Below are 20,652 nucleotides of genomic sequence, written 5' to 3'. Positions count from 1 at the left end.
TATAAACTCTACAAGACCGCATTCAGTGTAATAGAAGCTTCGTCTGTGTGCTAAATGGTGGCCTTAAAAGGTGGTCGTCTACATTTTTGCTTTTTATATTTAGTCAAGTTTTGACTAAATATTTTATCATCGAGGGGGAATCGAAACGAGGGTCGTGGTGTATGTGCGTGTGTGTGTGTGTGTGTGTGTGTGTGTGTGTGTGTGTCTGTGTGTGTGTGTGTGTGTGTGTAGAGCGATTCAGACTAAACTACTGGACTGATCTTTATGAAATTTGACATGAGAGTTCCTGGGTATGAAATCCCCGAACATATTTTTCATTTTTTTGATAAATGTCTTTGATGACGTCATATCCGGCTTTTCGTGAAAGTTGAGGCGGCACTGTCACGCCCTCATTTTTCAACCACCTTGGTTGAAATGTTGGTCAAGTAATCTTCGACCAAGCTCGGACTTCGGTATTGCATTTCAGCTTGGTGGCTTAAAAATTAATTAATGACTTTGGTCATTACAATTCTGAAAATTGTAAAAAAAAATAAACATTTATAAAACGATCCAAATTTACGTTTATCTTATTCTCCATCATTTGCTGATTCCAAAAACATATAAATATGTTATATTCGGATTAAAAACAAGCTCTGAAAATTAAATATATAAATATTATTATCAAAATTAAATTGTCGAAATCGATTTAAAAACAATTTCATCTTATTCCTTGTCGGTCCCTGATTCCAAAAACATATCGATATGATATGTTTGGATTACAAACAAACTCAGTGAACTAAAAAGAATAGCGATACAGAAAAGCGTGTTATCCTGCTCAGCGCGACCACTACCGCACTATTCTGGCTTGTCGAGAGCGGTGGACTGACGAAACTACGAGTATGTGGTCTTGGTGAAAAAAGCAGTGCGTTCAGTTTCATTCTGTGAGTTCGACAGCTTGACTAAATGTTATTTTGCCTTACGCGACTTGTTACTTTGTCCTACTACCTCAGTAATAAACTTAATCTGAACGTGTTTTGTTCAAAACAACAACATAAATTATATTTTTTTCAGCTACGCTGGCCCACTTTATTAACGAGTAAATTACGCATACGCACACACACACACACACCACACACATACACACACAAACATACACACACCACACACACAGACACACACCACACACACACACATACACACACCCACACATACACACAACGCATATACACACCACACACACACACCACACACACATACACACACACACACCACACACACACATACACACACACACCACACGCACACACACACATACACACACACCACACTTACACACACACCACCCACACACACACATACACACCCACACACACATACACACCACACACACATACACATACACACCACACACACACACACATACACATACACACACATACACATACACACCACACACACACGCACACACACATACACACACACACACACACACATTGTCCGCTTTCTCTACCCCCTCCCCGTTCTGTCCTGCAGCTGCTATTCTTGGACCACACCGCCATCAAAGAAATGCTCATGAATTAATAACGACGTACATCGTTGCGACAAGCCGTGAACAGAAATTACCATAATTTCTAAAAGGGTAAATATGACGATAAAAGACCTCTGACGTACACAAAGCAGCGGACAGAGACTACAAGGGAAAGCTGATCACAGCATTTTCATTTCCGGTCAGTGTAGAAGGAACCGGGTAATTACGGGCGTTGTTGACCGCCGGTCAGTGACCTCTGGTCAGTCGTGCAAAGATTAGGTTTTCCAAAGGTTCTGGCAAAATGCGTCAAGGTTACATTTCCGCTGATGGTTGGAATGAGTTCAACATCTATGTAAAAAAACAAAAAAAACAGTACGCATAAATATGAACGTCGTAATCCGAAGACATCCTCAAAGTTTACTCCCGAAGTTTTTTCCTGTGATCAGGTATTTCCCCAAGGCAGCGGAGGTTTGAAATCACGGTCTTTCTTCCCTTATAGCCCGCTACTAACTACAGCCGAACCAAGCCGAACTAGGTCGGCGAACGTTCGGCGAATGTTACACCGTGCCTGGTTCGGTGTACTAACTAGCGGCGAAATGTATCGGTGACACCGGTCACATGATCAAGAAATATCACGTGAGAAGACTCGTGATCGGTTGACAGCATTATAGCCGTCAGTATTGTCAATCTTCAAGGATGAAGATACACAAATATTCAACCAATTAAAAGTCAGTTCGCCGATGACGCGCCGAATGTTTGCAGGATTGTATCGGCGAACCGTTAACGTTACCGGTGCAACCCCAAAATAGGGGAATCCCCTGATTTGATGACGTCGCCAAACGTTCGTCGAACTAGTTCGGCTTGGTTCGGCTGTAGTTAGTAGCGGGCTTGAGGAATAATCCGGAGCTCTGGCGTCCCTAAACCCTGTCGACTGAGCGAAGTATACTTTCCCAAGCTGGCCGCACGGAGCTATAGCATTGAGTTTTCGGTAAAAGAAAAGACTTTGCGAAAACTTCGCGGAGTCGACTTCCGGCTGTATTAAGGACAGCTTCTGGGCGGTCTGTTGTTGCTTGCCAACCTCTTTCCAGCAACTACGAGGGGGACTCATTATATTTTGCAACCTGGGCAAACAAATTAAGTCACTACTTTGCCTTTTTCATTACATCAAACACCAGTTTTGGGAAGACTTGTGACAAAAAAGAAAACTTGATTCCGTGGAACCGTTATCATTCAATGCGATAAAATGTCCAGTAAGGGTGATGGGTCTCCTGCCAGCAGTGTTGACCTTTCGCGAAGAGATTTTCGAGCTATGATGTGTTATGGCTACTGCCAGGGAAACTCTTTTCAAGAGTGCTTTTTAAGTTTAAAATACTGTTTTGGAAATCAATCTCCTTCGAAAGCCACTGTTTTCAGGTGGTTCAGACAGTTCATCACTGGCGCGTGGATGTTAAGAAACGTTGACCGTTGTGGTCGAATGGCAACAATCGTTACCCCAGAAAACGTCTCTAGGGTAGAGTCCCTGATTGAGAAGGACCCAAAAATGATATACGCTGAAATACACGATAGAATGAAGATTTAATCGGGAAGTCTCACTTGTAGTTTTCACGGCTGCTGTGGCGTAAGGAAACGTTGTGACCGTTGGGTGCCCCATAACCTTAGTGAAGAGCAAAAGCGGGGTAGGGTGGACTGGTGCACCCATATGCTATCAACATTTGACGGAAGAAGGTTTCCTCGCGTTTAGGACATAGTAACAGAAGACCAAACATGGGAAAACCAATAGGACCCAGAAATGAAGCAACGGTTGGCGGTTTGAGTCTTCTGAGTTGAGAACCCACCTGTAAAATTCAAAAGAAACAGAAGTGCTTCCTAACAAATGATAGTGTATTTCTTTGCAAAATCCGGCCACGTTGCCACCATATCACTTGAGGAGAGACAACCGATAACTGCTGACTGGTATGTCAGCCTCTGCTTTTTACACGACGTCCGTGGTCTACTGCTCCATCACGAACAACCCAGGACGCACACATCAGCTGTAACTCTTGACTTTCTAGCCGCCAATGATGTTCAGCTTGTCACCTACCTACCATACTCAGACGCCTTAGGCCCCTGTGACTGGTTTTTGTTCCCTTCCTTTACGAGACAGTTGAAGGCAAAGCAGTTCCAGAACACCGAAGATGCCCGAGCATTCCCGAGGGCGTTAATTTTGACCTATCCCAGTCAACGTGTTGGTGTGTCATGGACATCTGGTTTAAGAGGATGGTACAATGTGTACACGCTGAGGAGGGATTCTTCCAAAAACTGGAGTAGACCCAGGTTGCAAACATAATGAGTGCCCCTCGTACTGGGACGGCAATGGTGCCAAGCTGTATTGGCTCTTGCCCTTCCCTTGGAAAACATCAATGACGTGGAATGGGGGACCTGCTGCAAGGGCTACATCAATGACGTGGAATGGGGGACCTGCTGCGAGGGCTACATTAATGACGTGGAATGGGGGACCTGCTGCGAGGGCTACAGTCTGTCTTCTATATATATATATATCCCCTCAGCCCTGGTCTGCGCCCTGGAGAGGCCACTCCAGCGTCGCATCACCGCGACGGCACAACACAAGAAGTGACAGATACCGGTTATAAGCCGCAATGGCCTAATGAATAAGACACTGGCCTCCCTAGCGGAAGGTCGTGGGTTCGACTCCCGACCGCGCCTTGTGGGTTAAGGGTGGAGACTTTTCCAATCCCCTAGGTCAAAATATGTGCACATGTGCAGACCTGCTAGTACTTTATCCCCCGTCGTGTGTACACGCAAGCACAAGACCAAGTGTGCACGCAAAACATCATGTAATCCATGTCAGAGTTCGGTTGGTTATAGAAACACGAAAATACCCAGCATGATTTCTCCGAAAGCGGCGTGGGGCTGCCTAAAAGGCGGGGTAAATATGGTCATACACGTACACACCCACTAGTTTGAAAAACACATGAATTGAGAAAGAAAATGGGGATATGGCGGAACTTATATTCGGACGATGAGCAATGCGCGTCATGGCTTATCGTGGCTTTTGTACTTTTCAGATTTAGCAGGAGGAGGGAGATATAAAAACAAAAAAGCGAAAGAAAAAAAGAAAAAAAAACACCACGTCAACGTAAGCTACAAGGAAGGGAAACAATGTCGTCTGATTAACGTTGCTAAACCGTATTGCATCAATTCCTCCCCCCCCCACCCCCCACCCCATCTCACCCAGTCCCCTCCCCCGTTTAACTCATCAAACAAATCCGCCAGTCCTCACACCCTAAACAATTAAGCCTTCGTAGCTGTTTTATAGATAATGATCGTGTCTTTGTCAATGAGAAGATGCACCTGGACAAATTTATACTTTTGTTGTTGTTCGTAGAAACATGTCCCCGCAAATCTATTGCGCTTGTTCAAATTACATTCAACACCAAATCATCCCTAACAGGGAAGTATCGTAAATCACGGTTTCTTTTGTAGGTTTGAAAATCAATGACAAAAAACATTACATTTGTTTTTACGTGAACTTTGGGCCCTAACTTTGCAACAAACCAAAAGTAAGGACAACCGTACCGAGTATGTATTGTTTAACAACAACAACAACAACAACAACAACAACAACAACAACAACAACAACAACAACAACAACAACAACTTATTTTTTCATAAAAATAGGGAAGTTGCTTTTGCTACGGACCGAATTCCTTTTGTTGACATGTTGACGTAACACCTACGTTTACGTGATTGTGGAGACGTAACACCTACGTTTACGTGATTGTGGAGGCGTAACAAGTTCGCCGAGCCTAAAAACACCCGATACAACTCTCATTTGACAGAAGTAGAATATTACGTGACCATGAAGCCATTCGTTCTCGATCAGTAGCCAGCGACATTTGTCGGGCACGTAACCAAGTTATGTCCTAAAACAGGTCTCGAAAATCCGCGCAGAGTTATCAACAAAGAATAACAGAGACATTACTGTTTGCGTGCATGGGGAAGCCAATCAAACCACGTCCACTGCAGAGAAACAAGAAAGGTTATAGGGACGCGTTCGTGAAACAAATTGTATTCGCCGAATATCAGGGGAGGTCGAAAAAACTGCTCACGCTCGGATTACAGAATTAAACACCCAAAATGTTGTGAACAATGAAGGTTCTACGATATTGCCGGGGGGGGGGGGGGGGGTGGTGGGGGGGGGGGAGGGGGTAGTGAGAGAGAGAGAGAGAGAGAGATAGAGAGAGATAGATAGATAGATAGATAGATAGATAGATAGATAGATAGATAGATAGATAGATAGACAGATAAATACATAGATAGAGAGAGACAGAGAGAGAGGGGAGCCAGAGACAGAGATAGAGAGAGACAGAACGAGAGTGAGAGAGAGGGGGGCAATCAATCAGGACTGTTAGCATGTGTCCACGTTAAATAATACTCATCTTCCAGACATAAACGGGAATACTTGAAGATTTGCACCGCTCATTGTGAGCTTGGAACGTATATTTACCGTTTAGAAACTTAAGCAAGTCGCGCAAGGCGAAAATTCAACATTTAGTCAAGTAGCTGTCGAACTCACAGAATGAAACTGAACGCAATGCAACGCAGCAAGACCGTATACTCGTGGCATCGTCGGTCCACCGCTCGCGGCATAGGCAGTGAAATTGACAAGAAGAGCGGTTCAGTAGTTGCGCTGAGAAGAATAGCACGCTTTTCTGAGCGTGTTTTTAATCCAAACATATCATATCAATATGTTTTTGGAATCAGAAACCGACAAGGAATAAGATGCAAGTGTTTTTAAATTGATTTCGACAATTTAATTTTGAAAATAATTTTTATATATTTAATTTTCAGAGCTTGTTTTTAATACAAATATAACATATTTATATGTTTTTGGAATCAGCAAATGATGGAGAATAAGATAAACGTAAATTTGGATCGTTTTATAAAAAAAATAATTTTTTTACAATTTTCAGATTTTTAATGACCAAAGTCATTAATTAATTTTTAAGCCACCACGCTGAAATGCAATACCGAAGTCCGGGCTTTGTCGAAGATTACTTGACCAAAATTTCAACCAATTTGGTTGAAAAATGAGGGCGTGACAGTGCCGCCTCAACTTTCACGAAAAGCCGGATATGACGTCATCAAAGACATTTATCAAAAAAATGAAAAAAACGTCTGGGGATATCATACCCAGGAACTCTCATGTCAAATTTCATAAAGATCGGTCCAGTAGTTTGGTCTGAATCGCTCTACACGCACGCACGCACACACACACACACACACACACACACACACATACACCACGACCCTCGTCTCGATTCCCCCCTCTATGTTAAAACATTTAGTCATAACTTGACTAAATGTAAAAAAACACACGTGTCTTTGGCGTGTTAGAATGAGCGCGCTCCTTTGGACTAAAAACTGACATTTTGTTTTGTCAATAAAAAATTTTTTCCAATTAACTATCATTTTTATTTTTGATTTCTACAAACTAACACAACTAAGTTTGCTTTACTTCCACGATTACATTTGACATTTGAACAACACTCAAAATCACAGTTATTCACGATCAGGGGCTGAAGGCTGAAGACTGTGTGCGAAAATGTGTGTAGCCAATCAAACACACGGTCTGCACGTTAACTACCCAAAATCAACAAACACGAATGGAAGGTAACTGGAACGTTTATTATTGACAAAACAAAACGCGTTGTTGTTTTGTGTGTGTGTTGTGTTTTGTGTGTGTGTTGTGTTTTGTGTGTGTGTTGTGTTTTGTGTGTGTGTTGTGTTTTGTGTGTGTGTTGTGTTTTGTGTGTGTGTTGTGTGTTGTGTGTGTGTTGTGTGTGTGTTGTGTTTGTCAATAGTACACGTTCCAATTACCTATCATTATTGTGTTTTTTATTCTGAATTTTGGAACGTTAGCAGTCTGTCTACCCAAAATATAAAGATCATCCGCTCTCGTGGACACTACTTGACCTCCATGTTGGCCTTGGACGCAATTAGCTCATGTGCGGACCTGCTCGTCGGATAATACCGCCTTGCTTAATTTACTTGGCTTGTTTCGTCCTACCCTAATACGCCAGAACAATGAGACACATTAACTCGTCGCAAAAGTGCATTGTGGGACTACAATCAGGAACGTCAATAAAACCTTAGGTTCTTTTTCCTTTACATATTTTTGATACTGCGACCACCAAGCCCTGACCACCCCCCATCCCCCACCCCCTCCCCCTGTGTGTTGTAATTGTCCAAGTGTGTTCTGTGTTATGATTTTGTCCCCTTGTCTATGTGATGTACTGTAATGTAAAGCATAGACACGTAAAAACTCCACAAAAAGAGAATAACTTTTTTTTTTTTTAACTGGTGTTTCAAATACACCACCTTAAAAATGAAACCTTATCCTTGAAAAATGAAACCTTATCCACACACACACACACACACACACACACACACACACACACACACACACACCACCAGCACCAGCACCACTATCACTAACACTCCCCCCCCCCCCCCCCAGCCCAAGAGAATGTGTGCATGTAAATGCGAAAAGAACGGTAACTTTAATTTTCAACATGAACATAAAATCAAACATGGACACGAGCCAACCAACCAACGCTACAAACAAACAAACAAACAAACAAACACGCAAACAAAACGGGGCTAGTGCAAATATGTTGACAGATTGGAAAAAAGGAAATTGACGCTAATTATCTGCTGTAACAAAAGAGACACAACACACCCAAGTACAATAATGTACAAGTGACTTATTAAAAACAAGAGGCGAAGCCTTCAAGGCTCACGTAAGAAATAGACAAACAGTAACACAAACTCAATCACTCCGTCACACACACACACACACACACACTGGGCGAAAAGTGGCGTTTTGTATCTTACAAAACTACTCAAAATCCCAACAAAACTTCAAGTTTCAATGGGTTTATCACATTTTGGTGTTCACGACAACGCCAGATTTTGATTGGATTTTGTTGAAGTTATCGCAGCGAAATTGCCTGGAATTTCAGCGCGTTTTGCGACGGTCAAAACATCATGTTAAACCATGTTACAGCATGTCTGTAACATGCAAAAATTCCAAGTTTTGATGGCATTAAAGCTTTGGTTTAACGCCAAGTAACATCATGTTATCGTAGACTTAACTTGCAAAACTGCTTGTTTTGGTGGTGTTACAGCTTGCTTGTAATGTGATTAACATCATGTTATCGTAGACTTAACTTGCAAAACTGCTTGTTTTGGTGGTGTTACAGCTTGCTTGTAATGTGATTAACATCATGTTATCGTAGACTTAACTTGCAAAACTGCTTGTTTTGGTGGTGTTACAGCTTGCTTGTAATGTGATTAACATCATGTTATTGCTGGTATAACATGCAAAACCCCATGTTATGTTGGTGTTAAAGCTTGCTCAAATGCCTATTAACTCCATGTTATGTTGGTGTTAAAGCTTGCTCAAATGCCTATTAACACCATTTAATGGTGTTAATAGGCATTTGAGCAAGCTGGCATTTTAGTTGGTGTAAGGCTTGATTATTAATGTAAAAAAACACCATGTTATGACGTTCACATAATTGTTTTCCACTGGATGGAATTTTGTGGAAAAGAAAGCATGTTGTTTGGGAATTGTGTGCGGGTTTCATGCTTGGATATTGCACTATGCTGACTTGTCACAGGTCAATTTACATTTAACAATATTAGTTTTAAAATGCATCATCCTTCACACATTATGTAAACATCTTTAACATTAACACTTTGGTTGTAAAATGATTGCACTTTATTCAAACAGGACAAAAACAAAAATGCTGATTCACAATGTACAATAGCAAAGGACTATTTTGAGTGGAGACAGTGTTCATCCACACTATAGATGCCCTGTGAAAACATTGGCCATAGATATATGTGAATTACTTCCCTTGGGTATGAACATTTATGAATGATTAAATGGGTGAAAGAAGGCCACACAAAATGAAAATCAGTAAATAACAAAATCACTTCCCTTGTGAGTAAGAACAGTCATACCATGTTCCAACTTTTTGCTAAAAATTCGCCCACAATGTGACCTTCAAAGTTAAAAAGGGGTAACTGAACTTCATGTTTGGATGTCATGGAGTCATGGAGTCCAACATGAAGAAATGTATAAGAACACAAGAATGTATGCATGACAAAGAACATATGTTTATTTTTGAATGTTTTATGTATGTTATTATTACGGACACAAAAGCTCAGCAATGCAATTTCTCTTTTAGAGATTAATAAAGTTATTTTATTGTATTGTATTGTATTGTATGTCAGTAAATTTTGAAAGCCCTAGATTCATAAACATCTGAAAACTGCTCAACGTCTTTGCATCACGGCACATTAATAAAAGTAAGAGTTAGTAAGACTGGCCTAACTGCTATGGTGAGGCAGTAATAACTCGTTGATGAAGAATTATTTGAATTCTGAATTTCGAACAAACAAATACAGTGTCCTTCCAAACACCCTTTTCAGGCCTCCAAGAATAAAAAAAATAAGCTGGTCTTAAAAAGGAGGAAATCTGCTTAATATCTAGGTAAATGTACAACAGGTTGTGAACAGAAAATCCAAAAATGTAAGGTCTGAAAAGCGGGGAAGTTTGAAAAGGGGGGAAGGGGGGGACCTAAAATGTGACGATCATAACAACCATAATTTATCTAACAAAGTTCATTCTGAAATCTTCTTCAGCGTTTGATTATGGAGAGACTAAATCCTCAGTTCAGATGTGGTCTTAACTCCTTGTCTCCCAGGTACACACAGTCACTATGTACATTGCATCTGTTATCATTCGGCACATATCCGCATCCTGCTTAGACTGTTAGCTTCAGTCGCTTCCTGTAACGTTGATCTAACGCCAGGATTCTAGCCTGTTGATACAGTTTCTACAATTCTGAGTGACCTGCTGCAGCACAGCTGGTCTCGGCTTAAAAAATCTTGGTCAACATAGATGGGGTACAAAGTGTTAAAATAAAGCGTCCTTCCAAAGTTGATGACAGGTCCCCAGAGTATTCACAAAATTATATGGTACTGGAACTGGAAGCCTTGCACGGCGACGAAAAAGATGTCCACGCCTACATGAAGAAGCATCCTTCACGGCTTCAGCGGAAACAGTCGGCTGGGGATGAGGACAGCACCTATGTAAAAAATATAGACAAGAACAAAAATATATGTCAATGGGAAAACAAAGAAACAAGTAGAGAAGGACCTCCCCACCTTTACACAGTGAAAATGAAAAACACATGTGAATGTACTTATGTTTTAAATCTCCCCCCCCCCCCCCCAATTAAGAGCAATTATCCAAGATATTTTTCAGTCCTCAAAGGAGAATTTCACTGTTCTCACGGAACCCTGAAGAAAACATAACTGCAAACATCCCTCAAATTCAATATTGCAAGCCACTATACATTCCTCGTAAAGGCACTTCATGCTCACGTGTGAAAACTAACATAAGTTTACAAGTGTGTATCTACTTATAATAATAATAATAATAACGGGCATTTATAAAGCGCCTTATCAGAAGTTCAAAGCGCGTGACAACAATACGTGTATAAAAAATTCATACAATCACTGTCAGATTCAAACAACACATCATGCACATCTCACATCCCCAGACTCTATGCTAAGGCCAAAAAAATAAGTCTGTTTACGGTATCCCGACCGACCCTATTTTTTTGCGCGACCCTAGACTTTTTTTTGGCATTTGGGGAAAGAAAAAAAAAATCAAAATTTTAAAACAAAGTTTGTTTTTTGGCAAAATAATTTGATGTTTTTTGGAGAAAAAAAAAAATCCCGACCTACCGACCCTATTTTTTGGGCCGATGTTACCGTAAACAGACTATTTTTTTGTTTGGCCTAAGGAACTATCCGTAATGTTGTTGGAACAAGTGAGTTTTCAAATTGGACTTAAAAGATGAAATGTATGGAGAGTGACGTAATAGAAAGGGGAGTGAATTCCATAACTGAGGGCCATGATATGAAAACGTGCGGAAGCCATGAGCCTTGCGTTTAAAGCAACCTTGACGGAGAAGTCGAGCATCAGCAGCAGCAGAAGAATGAAGGGTGCGAGAGGGAGTGTAGAGGGAGACCAGTTCCGAAAGATAGGCAGGTGCCGATTCAGAGATGATCTTGTAGCAGAAGCAGGCAGCTTTATACCTAATACGTTGAGACACAGGAAGCCAGTGAAGTTCTTTCATGAGAGGAGTGCTGCAGAGTGTTGTACTTTTTGCAAGGGTTGGAGAGTGGAGTCAGGGCAGCCTATGAGAAGGGATTTGCTGTAATCTAATCTACACAGAATGCAGGATGTAACGAGAGTTTTAGTGGCATCAACAGTCAGAAATGTTCTTGTGGAACCTATTCTTCTAGTTCTAATGTAGTACCTGTTTGTAGTGAACTCACCAGCAGGAGTATTGCATACATAATTACGCATTACTGAATTAAAGTAACTATTTTCAAAGCTTCTCGCTTACCTTGGAATAGTGTCAAGCAGCTTATGTTGTGTCTAGATCAGCAATCAGATCTTCACACTCAGCCTGCACTTGCTGAAAACTGGACATGCCTGTATCTCAATCAAGCTGTTGTTGCGGAGACAACGGAATCATGCTCAAGTCAGGTCCAACTGAAATAAAAGCATATTGTTAGCTGATAAATGATTTGATCAAGCAAAACCATGCGGTATTTTTTTAATAAAATATTTTGTATACCCCGCTAATGCAAAAATAATGTACTTATTTACTATTAGCATTAATTTTAGCTGGTCATTCAAACCAGAGCTTGTTCTAGAACTCCACAAGAACAACAATGGCAGTTGGCAATGGCACTGGCAGAATACAGATCAAAACAATATTAGTATTAGCCTCACCAAGGGTTGACTTCCCATCAAAATGAATGACGGACTGAATCAAACTTCAGAGACATTACAATTTTTCACAACGATTTTTTCAGCAAACAGCCATGTTTTAATACCTGTACAAATGTATCAGTGATATCACTATGAGTATGACAGTGTGGTAAGCTTACCGACGATTCGTTCAGTATAGTCTTTCTATGTAAGTAGTGGTCCAGTGAACGATACCTTCCGCCTGTGGTTCGAGACAGAGATTAAGTTGAAACTTAATTCGAGAAGCCAAACACTGACGAATACTTACGTATTTTGAGCAAAACCCACGCACGTCGACCACAAGTTGATGTCTGCTGGAGTACGTAATCATAACGTAGAGGACAACAGTTTCACTTGGCTGGCTTCGGTTATTCCCACCTGTATCTGTTCCTTGCTGTTCTCCAAGAGACACCATGGTGCAGCAAGCTGAAGGGTGTCCTGTCGTATTTCCTCGAAGTTGTTGTGGGCAACCAGGTCAGGAGCAGGAGGTGGGGGGCGACTGACCTGCAGCAGAATTCAAATCAATTAGTCAAGTCACTATGACATATCTTTATTGTTATCGCCACACGACGGGCGCTGTGGCGGGGTGGTAAGACGTCGGCCTCGTAATCGGAAGGTCGAGGGTTCGAATCCCGGCTGCGGCCGCCTGGTGGGTTAAGAGTGGAGATTTTTCCGATCTCCCAGGTCAACTTGTGTGCAGACCTGCTAGTGACTTATCCCCCTTCGTGTGTACAGTAGTCCCTTCCATTTCCGGCCCTTTCGTGGGCGTGAACCTACCCGGAGCGGCCAGCTTTCCCATGACTAATGAGTTTTCCTTCTATAATTGACTCTTAATGGCCGTTAACCTGTCTGACGCGGTCAACGGTCACTGATTTTTGCCCTAAGGTGCCCCTCTTACTCGACAGGAGCGGCCACTTAACGGCCACTTGTCACTTTCGCGGGCGAGCGCCTGTGGTGTGTGTGTGTGTGTGTGTGTGTGTGTGTGTTGTGTGCACAGACGGCACAGCACGAGCAGACGACATGAATACTTACGCATGCGCAAACTGTAAATACAGACATGCGCATACATGTACATTTACGGCAGTCACTTCCGGATCGATCACAGCTGATGTGAGTTTGAAACACTTGTTTATCTGACACTCAAATACATATAATAATCCAAACAACACACATAGAAACATACGAAACAATAGCTTAGCCAGGACGATCGAGTTAAACACGCAAATAATTAAGATGTATAAACGAAAGCAAAACTAACAGAGACAATGAATCGGCGGCTCGTGGATGATCGCTTTCTTTTCTTCATGAAAACTTGATCGTGTTTTTTTGGGTTTTTTGGAGGAGGAGGGGGCCTGTAATGAACGGCCACCTGATATTTGCGGTCACCTTTGCAATGACTAATGGGTGACCGGATATGGCAGGTACTACTGTACACGCAACCACAAGACCAAGTGCGCACGGAAAAGATCCTGTAATCCATGTCAGAGTTCGGTGGGTTATGGAAACACGAAAATACCCAGCATGCTTCCTCCGAAAGCGGCGTGTGGCTGCCTAAATGGCGGGGTAAAAACGGTCATACACGTAAAAACACGAGTGTACATGGGGGTTTCAGCCCACGAACGCAGAAGAAGAAGTTATCGCCACACCAACCCTAAATTTTTCCTACCATACTGTATTTGTTATCCGAGAGAGAAAAAATCCATGTTGCAGACTCAACTGGAAAAATTCCCTTCTCCATCATCTAGTGGACAGAGCTCACATGATTTCAAACAAATCTTTTTTTAAAGTCACATACTTTGTGCGACAGTGTTAGTTTACTATAACTGTAATTTATAAATAGCAAATTAAAAAATATCACTTATCAGATAATCAGCTAAATGCCTGGCAGATGACCCTCATTCAAAGTGAGTCGTGGCTAAACCATGAAACTAGAAAAACAGGTTATACCACAATATAAATCTCACACTGACAGCGGACAAAAACTGAGAAAACACCCAGTATACATACTGTACCGGTACTCACAAAAGAGTTACAAGTAGCATATTATCACTATCAGTATCACTAATAGCATACTATACTGGGCAAATAACAGCAATTTTTACTCACTGGGGGCTTCCTGGCTGGAGTCTTTGGTGTTTCTACTGACTTCTGTAGCACATGGTTGGTTGGCAGACTTCCTGGAATGAGTGCTCGCTTGCCTGTAGGCCCAGCAAAAAAACATGCAAAGAAAATGTTCAAAATGCTGAGTCGAAATTATAAGTTAAATTAACTAAACAGACCTATACATTTAGATCTATTGAAATAGAAACAAGAATTAGTAAAACACACTACTGCAAATCTGTCAAGAATGAACAAGACTGACTCAGTGACCGAGTAAAACAACAAAAGAAATCTAAGTTCTAACCCAGAAGTTTACTAGAATATATTCAAAAACACATTATCACAAGAACAAAGAGTGGTTTTTTCCCCATTACCTAATAATTATAGCTCAGAATTACGCCTTTGTCAATGTATGATTCAGAATACGATTGTGTTATTTTTTGTCTGCGAGCTGTAAAAGTACTAGTTACTACAAGTACTAAGCCTCATACTGATTGATTGATACTACTAGAGCTTCGTCACTTGAAGCATTACAAGCAAAACAACACAGCACAGACAATCAGATGAAAGCTTATTTTCGCTATATTACTAGTTTTTTTACGTACCGTATTTGAAGCATGTTTCTTTGAAATGTCGGGAACATCCTCGCATTCTTCGGGTTGAAAAGCTTGTCAGCACGGTTGATTTTGTGGAAGAGCAGCTCTCCATTCGGCATCCGCTTTTCCGTTTGGTATACCATGGAAAGTTATAAGCGTTGAAGATCTTAGTGAGCTCACGCTGCATCCAGGCATACAACAATTTGCACCGGGCATCTTGAAATCATGGTTCACTTCTCTGGCATCATCGAAAAATGGCGAAACGGAAGTGACTTTTTTCGGAATGCAGCTTTCTTCCGGTTGTCAGCACTTACCGCGAGCGCAGCGAGTTGGCGATTGATCCAGTCAATACACAACTATGCGCCGGCATAGACCACTGATCTAACAAGAAAAATGTTCATTCAAAATGAACAGCGTCGATGCAATGTCCACCAAAGATTTATTTTGGGAAGTGTTAAAGGTTAGGGTCAAAAGTTAATGAATTGCATGTTGTGCTGGATATATATAAATTGTTTATTTCAGTCAATGCTTGCCATAATTGATCAAACAGCCACAAGAAAAAAAAACTTTTTAATTAAAAAATAGAGCTTGTTTGAAACAGGTAGAAAGGAAGAGTTGATATTGCAATATCTGTACGTGGGAATGTGGTGAAAAAGAGTGCTAAAAGTAGTAAGTCAGTCTCAGATCCATTTCAAATATTTATTGCAGAAAAACAAAATACAAATTAAAAAAAAACACAGAACCATTACCAGGTGTCATAGGAATGTTTGAAAACAATAGTTTTAATTTTACACTGTAAATACAGGAATCAGAATTAAACACCTCAAACTGATTGGCACATGCATAATGAATCACCTGGAATTGCAACAGGGAGATACTGAAGTAATTGGAAACAAACATCTGAAATTGACAGAGAAACAATTGAAAATATAGTACCAGTTGACATGAGCGTACAATATTTTAATGGAAGTGCAATTTTAGCACGAAGCATCCCGGCAGGAGGATGCACTAACAATTACATAGTGCCACAAAATGTGTACGGACATTTCACAACAACCGTGCATTATTAGCACAGAACACATACATGGGGGCGCACAAAACATTATTGTGACAATAATTTACACGAAACATTTCACAGTACATTTTTATGCATGGTGCATCTACTACAGGAGGGTGCTCCAACAATGATGCATAGTGCCAACATTTAGCGCAAACTTTTGACAAAAGTGCATTATTACCACAAAGCGCATACAGCGATTATATAGTAGCAAGTTGCACTAAACATTTGAACAAAATGCATTTTGTTCAAATGTTAACAGCACAGCACCAAGTTTTGCATAAGTGCACAACAGCACTGACCATTTCACAAAAGTGCATATAACAGCTGTGACAATTTTACAAAAGTGCATTGACCATTTCAGGCAGATGGCTAACATGCAGATTTCGCTTTGTCTGTCTTTCTTTGAAAAGTAGGCATGTTCAAGATCGATGAAGTCATGAGCAATTGGGTTAGATGACAGAAAAGATTCAAAAACGTCAGATTCAGTTAGATGACAGAAAAGATTCAAAAACGTCAGATTCAGTGTTTTGGGCACTGTTGAACAGGAACATTCTCTCCTGTTCAACAAATGTGGGTTCAATTCAAAAGCAACATTGTCACAGATAGGCTAGTGTTACATTTCTGTAAGTTTCAAAAACATCTTCCATGTGTTGGTTACTGTTGAACAGAGGCATATTTTCCTGTTCAAAAAAGTCTGACACAAATTTTCGTAGTTGTGGGTTAAGGTTCGATCTATACCGTCATTCAAACGAGTCGTAGAACCGTCATTGTCACAGACAGTGTTACATTTCTGTTTTACATTCAAACGAGTCGTAGAAGTAGTAGTACATTTGCGTTTGGTTGTTTTTATATTTAGTCAAGTTTTGACTAAATATTTTAACATCGAGGGGGAATCGAAACGAGGGTCGTGGTGTATGTGCGTGCGTGTATGTGTGTGTGCGTGTGTGTGTGTGTGTGTGTGTGTGTAGAGCGATTCAGACTAAACTACTGGACCGATCTTTATGAAATTTGACATGAGAGTTTCTGAATATGAAATCCCCGAACGTTTTTTTCATTTTTTTGATAAATGTCTTTGATGACGTCATATCCGGCTTTTCGTGAAAGTTGAGGCGGCACTGTCACGCCCTCATTTTTCAACCAAATTGGTTGAAATTTTGGTCAAGTACTCTTCGACGAAGCCCGGGGTTCGGTATTGCATTTCAGCTTGGTGGCTTAAAAATTAATTAATGACTTTGGTCATTAAAAATCTGAAAATTGTAAAAAAAAAAAAAATTTATAAAACGATCCAAATTTACGTTTATCTTATTCTCCATCATTTGCTGATTCCAAAAACATATAAATATGTTATATTCGGATTAAAAACAAGCTCTGAAAATTAAATATATAAAAATTATTATCAAAATTTTTTTTTCGAAATCAATTTAAAAACACTTTCATCTTATTCCTTGTCGGTTCCTGATTCCAAAAATATATAGATATGATATGTTTGGATTAAAAACACGCTCAGAAAGTTAAAACGAAGAGAGGTACAGAAAAGCGTGCTATCCTTCTCAGCGCAACGAATACCCCGCTCTTCTTGTCAATTCCACGTGCACTGCCTTTGCCACGGGCGGTGGAGTGACGATGCTACGAGTATACGGTCTTGCTGCGTTGCGTTGTGTTCACTTTCATTCTGTGAGTTCGACAGCTACTTGACTAAATATTGTATTTTCGCCTTACGCGACTTGTTTCTTTTAGATTCCTGTCACTCATACCAGCAGTATTGATTGAGGTACATAAATCTGTTGATGTACAGGGATGACTTGTTTGTAATGAATCCTTGTTTCCTCCACATTGAGTTTGCATTGCAGTTGGACAGAAATGAACAGGTGTTAATTGATAAACACATTGATAATGGCTTTTGAGAAAATCAATCAATTCTGCAAAGGAATTAACTTGATGACATCAAAACTGCAGCGCCATTTGAAGAATGGTTACCATTTCTGTTTCTTTGATGGGAATCAAACAAATAAAAACTTTGACTATCCAAGTTACCATGAATGCTCATTTTCTTTCCAAGCACCTAGCCAATGGAACACACTACCTCTCCCCCTCCGTCAACAACAGTCCCTCGAATCATTCAAATCTGCACTCAAGACATTCCTTTTTTCCAAATAATCCATGCATTCTACACTGCCCACCCCATCCCACCCTGAATAACTGTACATATTTTAATGGTTGATGGTGTGTGTGTGTGCTAGTGACTTTAAGTCTCCGTGTGTGTGAATGAGTGTATGTGCGCCTTGAGTCGCCTGTTGGTGAGATATGTGCGCGTTATAAATATTCGTATTATTATTATTATTAGTTGACCGTCCTGAAAAGTAGCAAGGATATAATTTGAGACGATAAACGCCTGATGCAATACATCCTCAAGGTCAGTCAACTCAAAACCTTCATCATTCGCAACATCAGTAGGCAACACAGCGGGATTCGTATGTCCAGAAATCATGTCGAAAAAATATTCCATTTTAAAAGCATGTCCAACCACAGTTGTTGGCAAGTGTTCGTGTCCGAGGTAGCCTTCAGTGTGTGTATATGTATTCATGTGACAGAGAGCGTGACCTCATTCTTCAATCCTCTCTCTCTCTTCTTTCTCATTCGAACGCACACACGCAAGAACGTAGCCTACGCACGCATGCACGCGCGCACACACACACACACACACACCCCGCTGACGCACAAACCACGCACTCACACACTGACTGTCGGCAAGCATCTCTTTTTGTTACATTTAGTCAAGTTTTGACTAAATGTTTTAACGTAGAGGGGGGAATCGAGACGAGGGTCGTGGTGTATGTGCGTGTGTGTGTGTGTGTGTGTGTGTGTGTGTCTGTCTGTGTGTGTGTGTGTGATTCAGACTAAACTACTGGACCGATCTTTATGAAATTTGACATGAGAGTTCCTGGGTATGATATCCCCATACTTTATTCATTTTTTTGAAAATGTCTTTGATGACGTCATATCCGGCTTTTCGTGAAAGTTGAGGCGGCACTGTCACGCCCTCATTTTTCAACCAAATTGGTTGAAATTTTGATCAAGTAATGTTCGACGAAGCCCGGACTTCGGTATTGCATTTCAGCTTGGTGGCTTAAAAATTAATTAATGACTTTGGTCATTAAAAATCTGAAAATTGTAAAAAAAAAAAATTTTTTTAAAAACGATCCAAATTTACATTCATCTTATTCTCCATCATTTGCTGATTCCAAAAACATATAAATATGTTATATTTGGATTAAAAACAAGCTCTGAAAATTAAATATATAAAAATTAATATGAAAATTACATTTTCGAAATCAATTTAAAAACACTTTCATCTTATTCCTTGTCGGTTCCTGATTCCAAAAACATATAGATATGATATGTTTGGATTAAAAACACGCTCAGAAAGTTAAAACAAAGAGAGGTACAGAAAAGCGTGCGCTATCCTTCTGAGCGCAACTGCTACCCCGCTCTTCTTGTCAATTTCACTGTCTTTGCCGTGAGCGGGTGACTGACGATGCTACGAGAATGCGGTCTTGCTGCGTTGCATTGCGTTCAGTTTCATTCTGTGAGTTCGACAGCTACTTGAGCTAATTAATGTTGTATTTTCGCCTTACGCGACTTGTTTTCTTTACCTTTGTTTATTGTGTTTTCGATATTTGTGTTTATTTTTTGCTTGACTTATCTGTTTTATTTTAATGTTTGCTATCCACATCGTGTGATAAATGTTTCTTCTCAGTCTCTGAGTCAGTTTAGTTTCTGCACGCCGCTTTGGTACTCCTTGTTTTTTTAACTGGTGTATTGTGCGCGATTTGCGGATTTATTTTTACATTTAGTCAAGTTTTGACTAAATGTTTTAACGTAGAGGGGGAATCGAGACGAGGGTCGTGGTGTATGTGCGTGCGTGCGTGTGTGTGTGTGTGTGTGTGTGTGTGTGTGTGTGTGTGTGTGTGTGTGTGTGTGTGTGTGTGTCTGTCTCTGTGTGTGTGTAGAGTGATTCAGATTAAACTACTGGACCGATCTTTATGAAATTTGACATGAGAGTTCCTGGGTATTTAAATCCCCATACGTTTTCTTTCATTTTTTTGATAAATGTCTTTTATGACGTCATATCCGGCTTTTCGTGAAAGTTGAGGCGGCACTGTCACGCTCTCATTTTTCAACCAAATTGGTTGAAATTTTGGTCAAGTAATCTTCGACGAAGCCCGGACTTCGGTATTGCATTTCAGCTTGGTGGCTTAAAAATTGATTAATGACTTTGGTCATTAAAAATCTGAAAATTGTAAAAAAAAAAAAAAATTTATAAAACGATCCAAATTTACGTTCATGTTATTTTCCATCATTTTCTGATTCCAAAAACATATAAATATGTTATATTTGGATTAAAATCAAGCTCTGAAAATTAAATATATAAAAATTATTATCAAAATTAAATTGTCGAAATCAATTTAAAAAACACTTTCATCTT

The 20,652-nt window shown here is 40.4% G+C and overlaps 2 protein-coding genes across 3 annotated transcripts in view; one reads left to right on the top strand and one right to left on the bottom strand.

Annotated features, from left to right (window-relative positions):
* LOC138982748 (corticotropin-releasing factor receptor 2-like) overlaps positions 1-20,652 on the top strand; it is a 178,876-nt gene that overhangs the window by 125,810 nt on the left and 32,414 nt on the right. The gene's annotated exons all lie outside the window — the stretch shown is intronic.
* LOC138981260 (uncharacterized) lies at positions 9,271-15,760 on the bottom strand. 2 transcript variants are annotated; one of them, XM_070354103.1, is made up of 5 exons: positions 15,116-15,760; positions 14,517-14,608; positions 12,789-12,914; positions 12,001-12,149; positions 9,271-10,668 (listed from the first exon to the last, which is right to left on the bottom strand). In XM_070354103.1, the coding sequence occupies exons 1-4, from the start codon at positions 15,291-15,293 to the stop codon at positions 12,135-12,137; spliced, it is 411 nt and encodes a 136-aa protein (XP_070210204.1). In that variant the 5' UTR covers positions 15,294-15,760; the 3' UTR covers positions 9,271-10,668; positions 12,001-12,134. The 2 variants fall into 2 exon arrangements, with proteins under 2 accessions (XP_070210204.1, XP_070210203.1); XM_070354102.1 differs by having other exon boundaries at positions 12,679-12,914; positions 15,116-15,752.

This window comes from Littorina saxatilis, linkage group LG12 (assembly GCF_037325665.1).
Source record: "Littorina saxatilis isolate snail1 linkage group LG12, US_GU_Lsax_2.0, whole genome shotgun sequence".
Taxonomy (NCBI): Eukaryota; Metazoa; Mollusca; class Gastropoda; order Littorinimorpha; family Littorinidae; genus Littorina; species Littorina saxatilis.
Note: the sequence above shows the minus strand (reverse complement) of the source record. Positions and strands in the feature narration are given on the sequence as shown.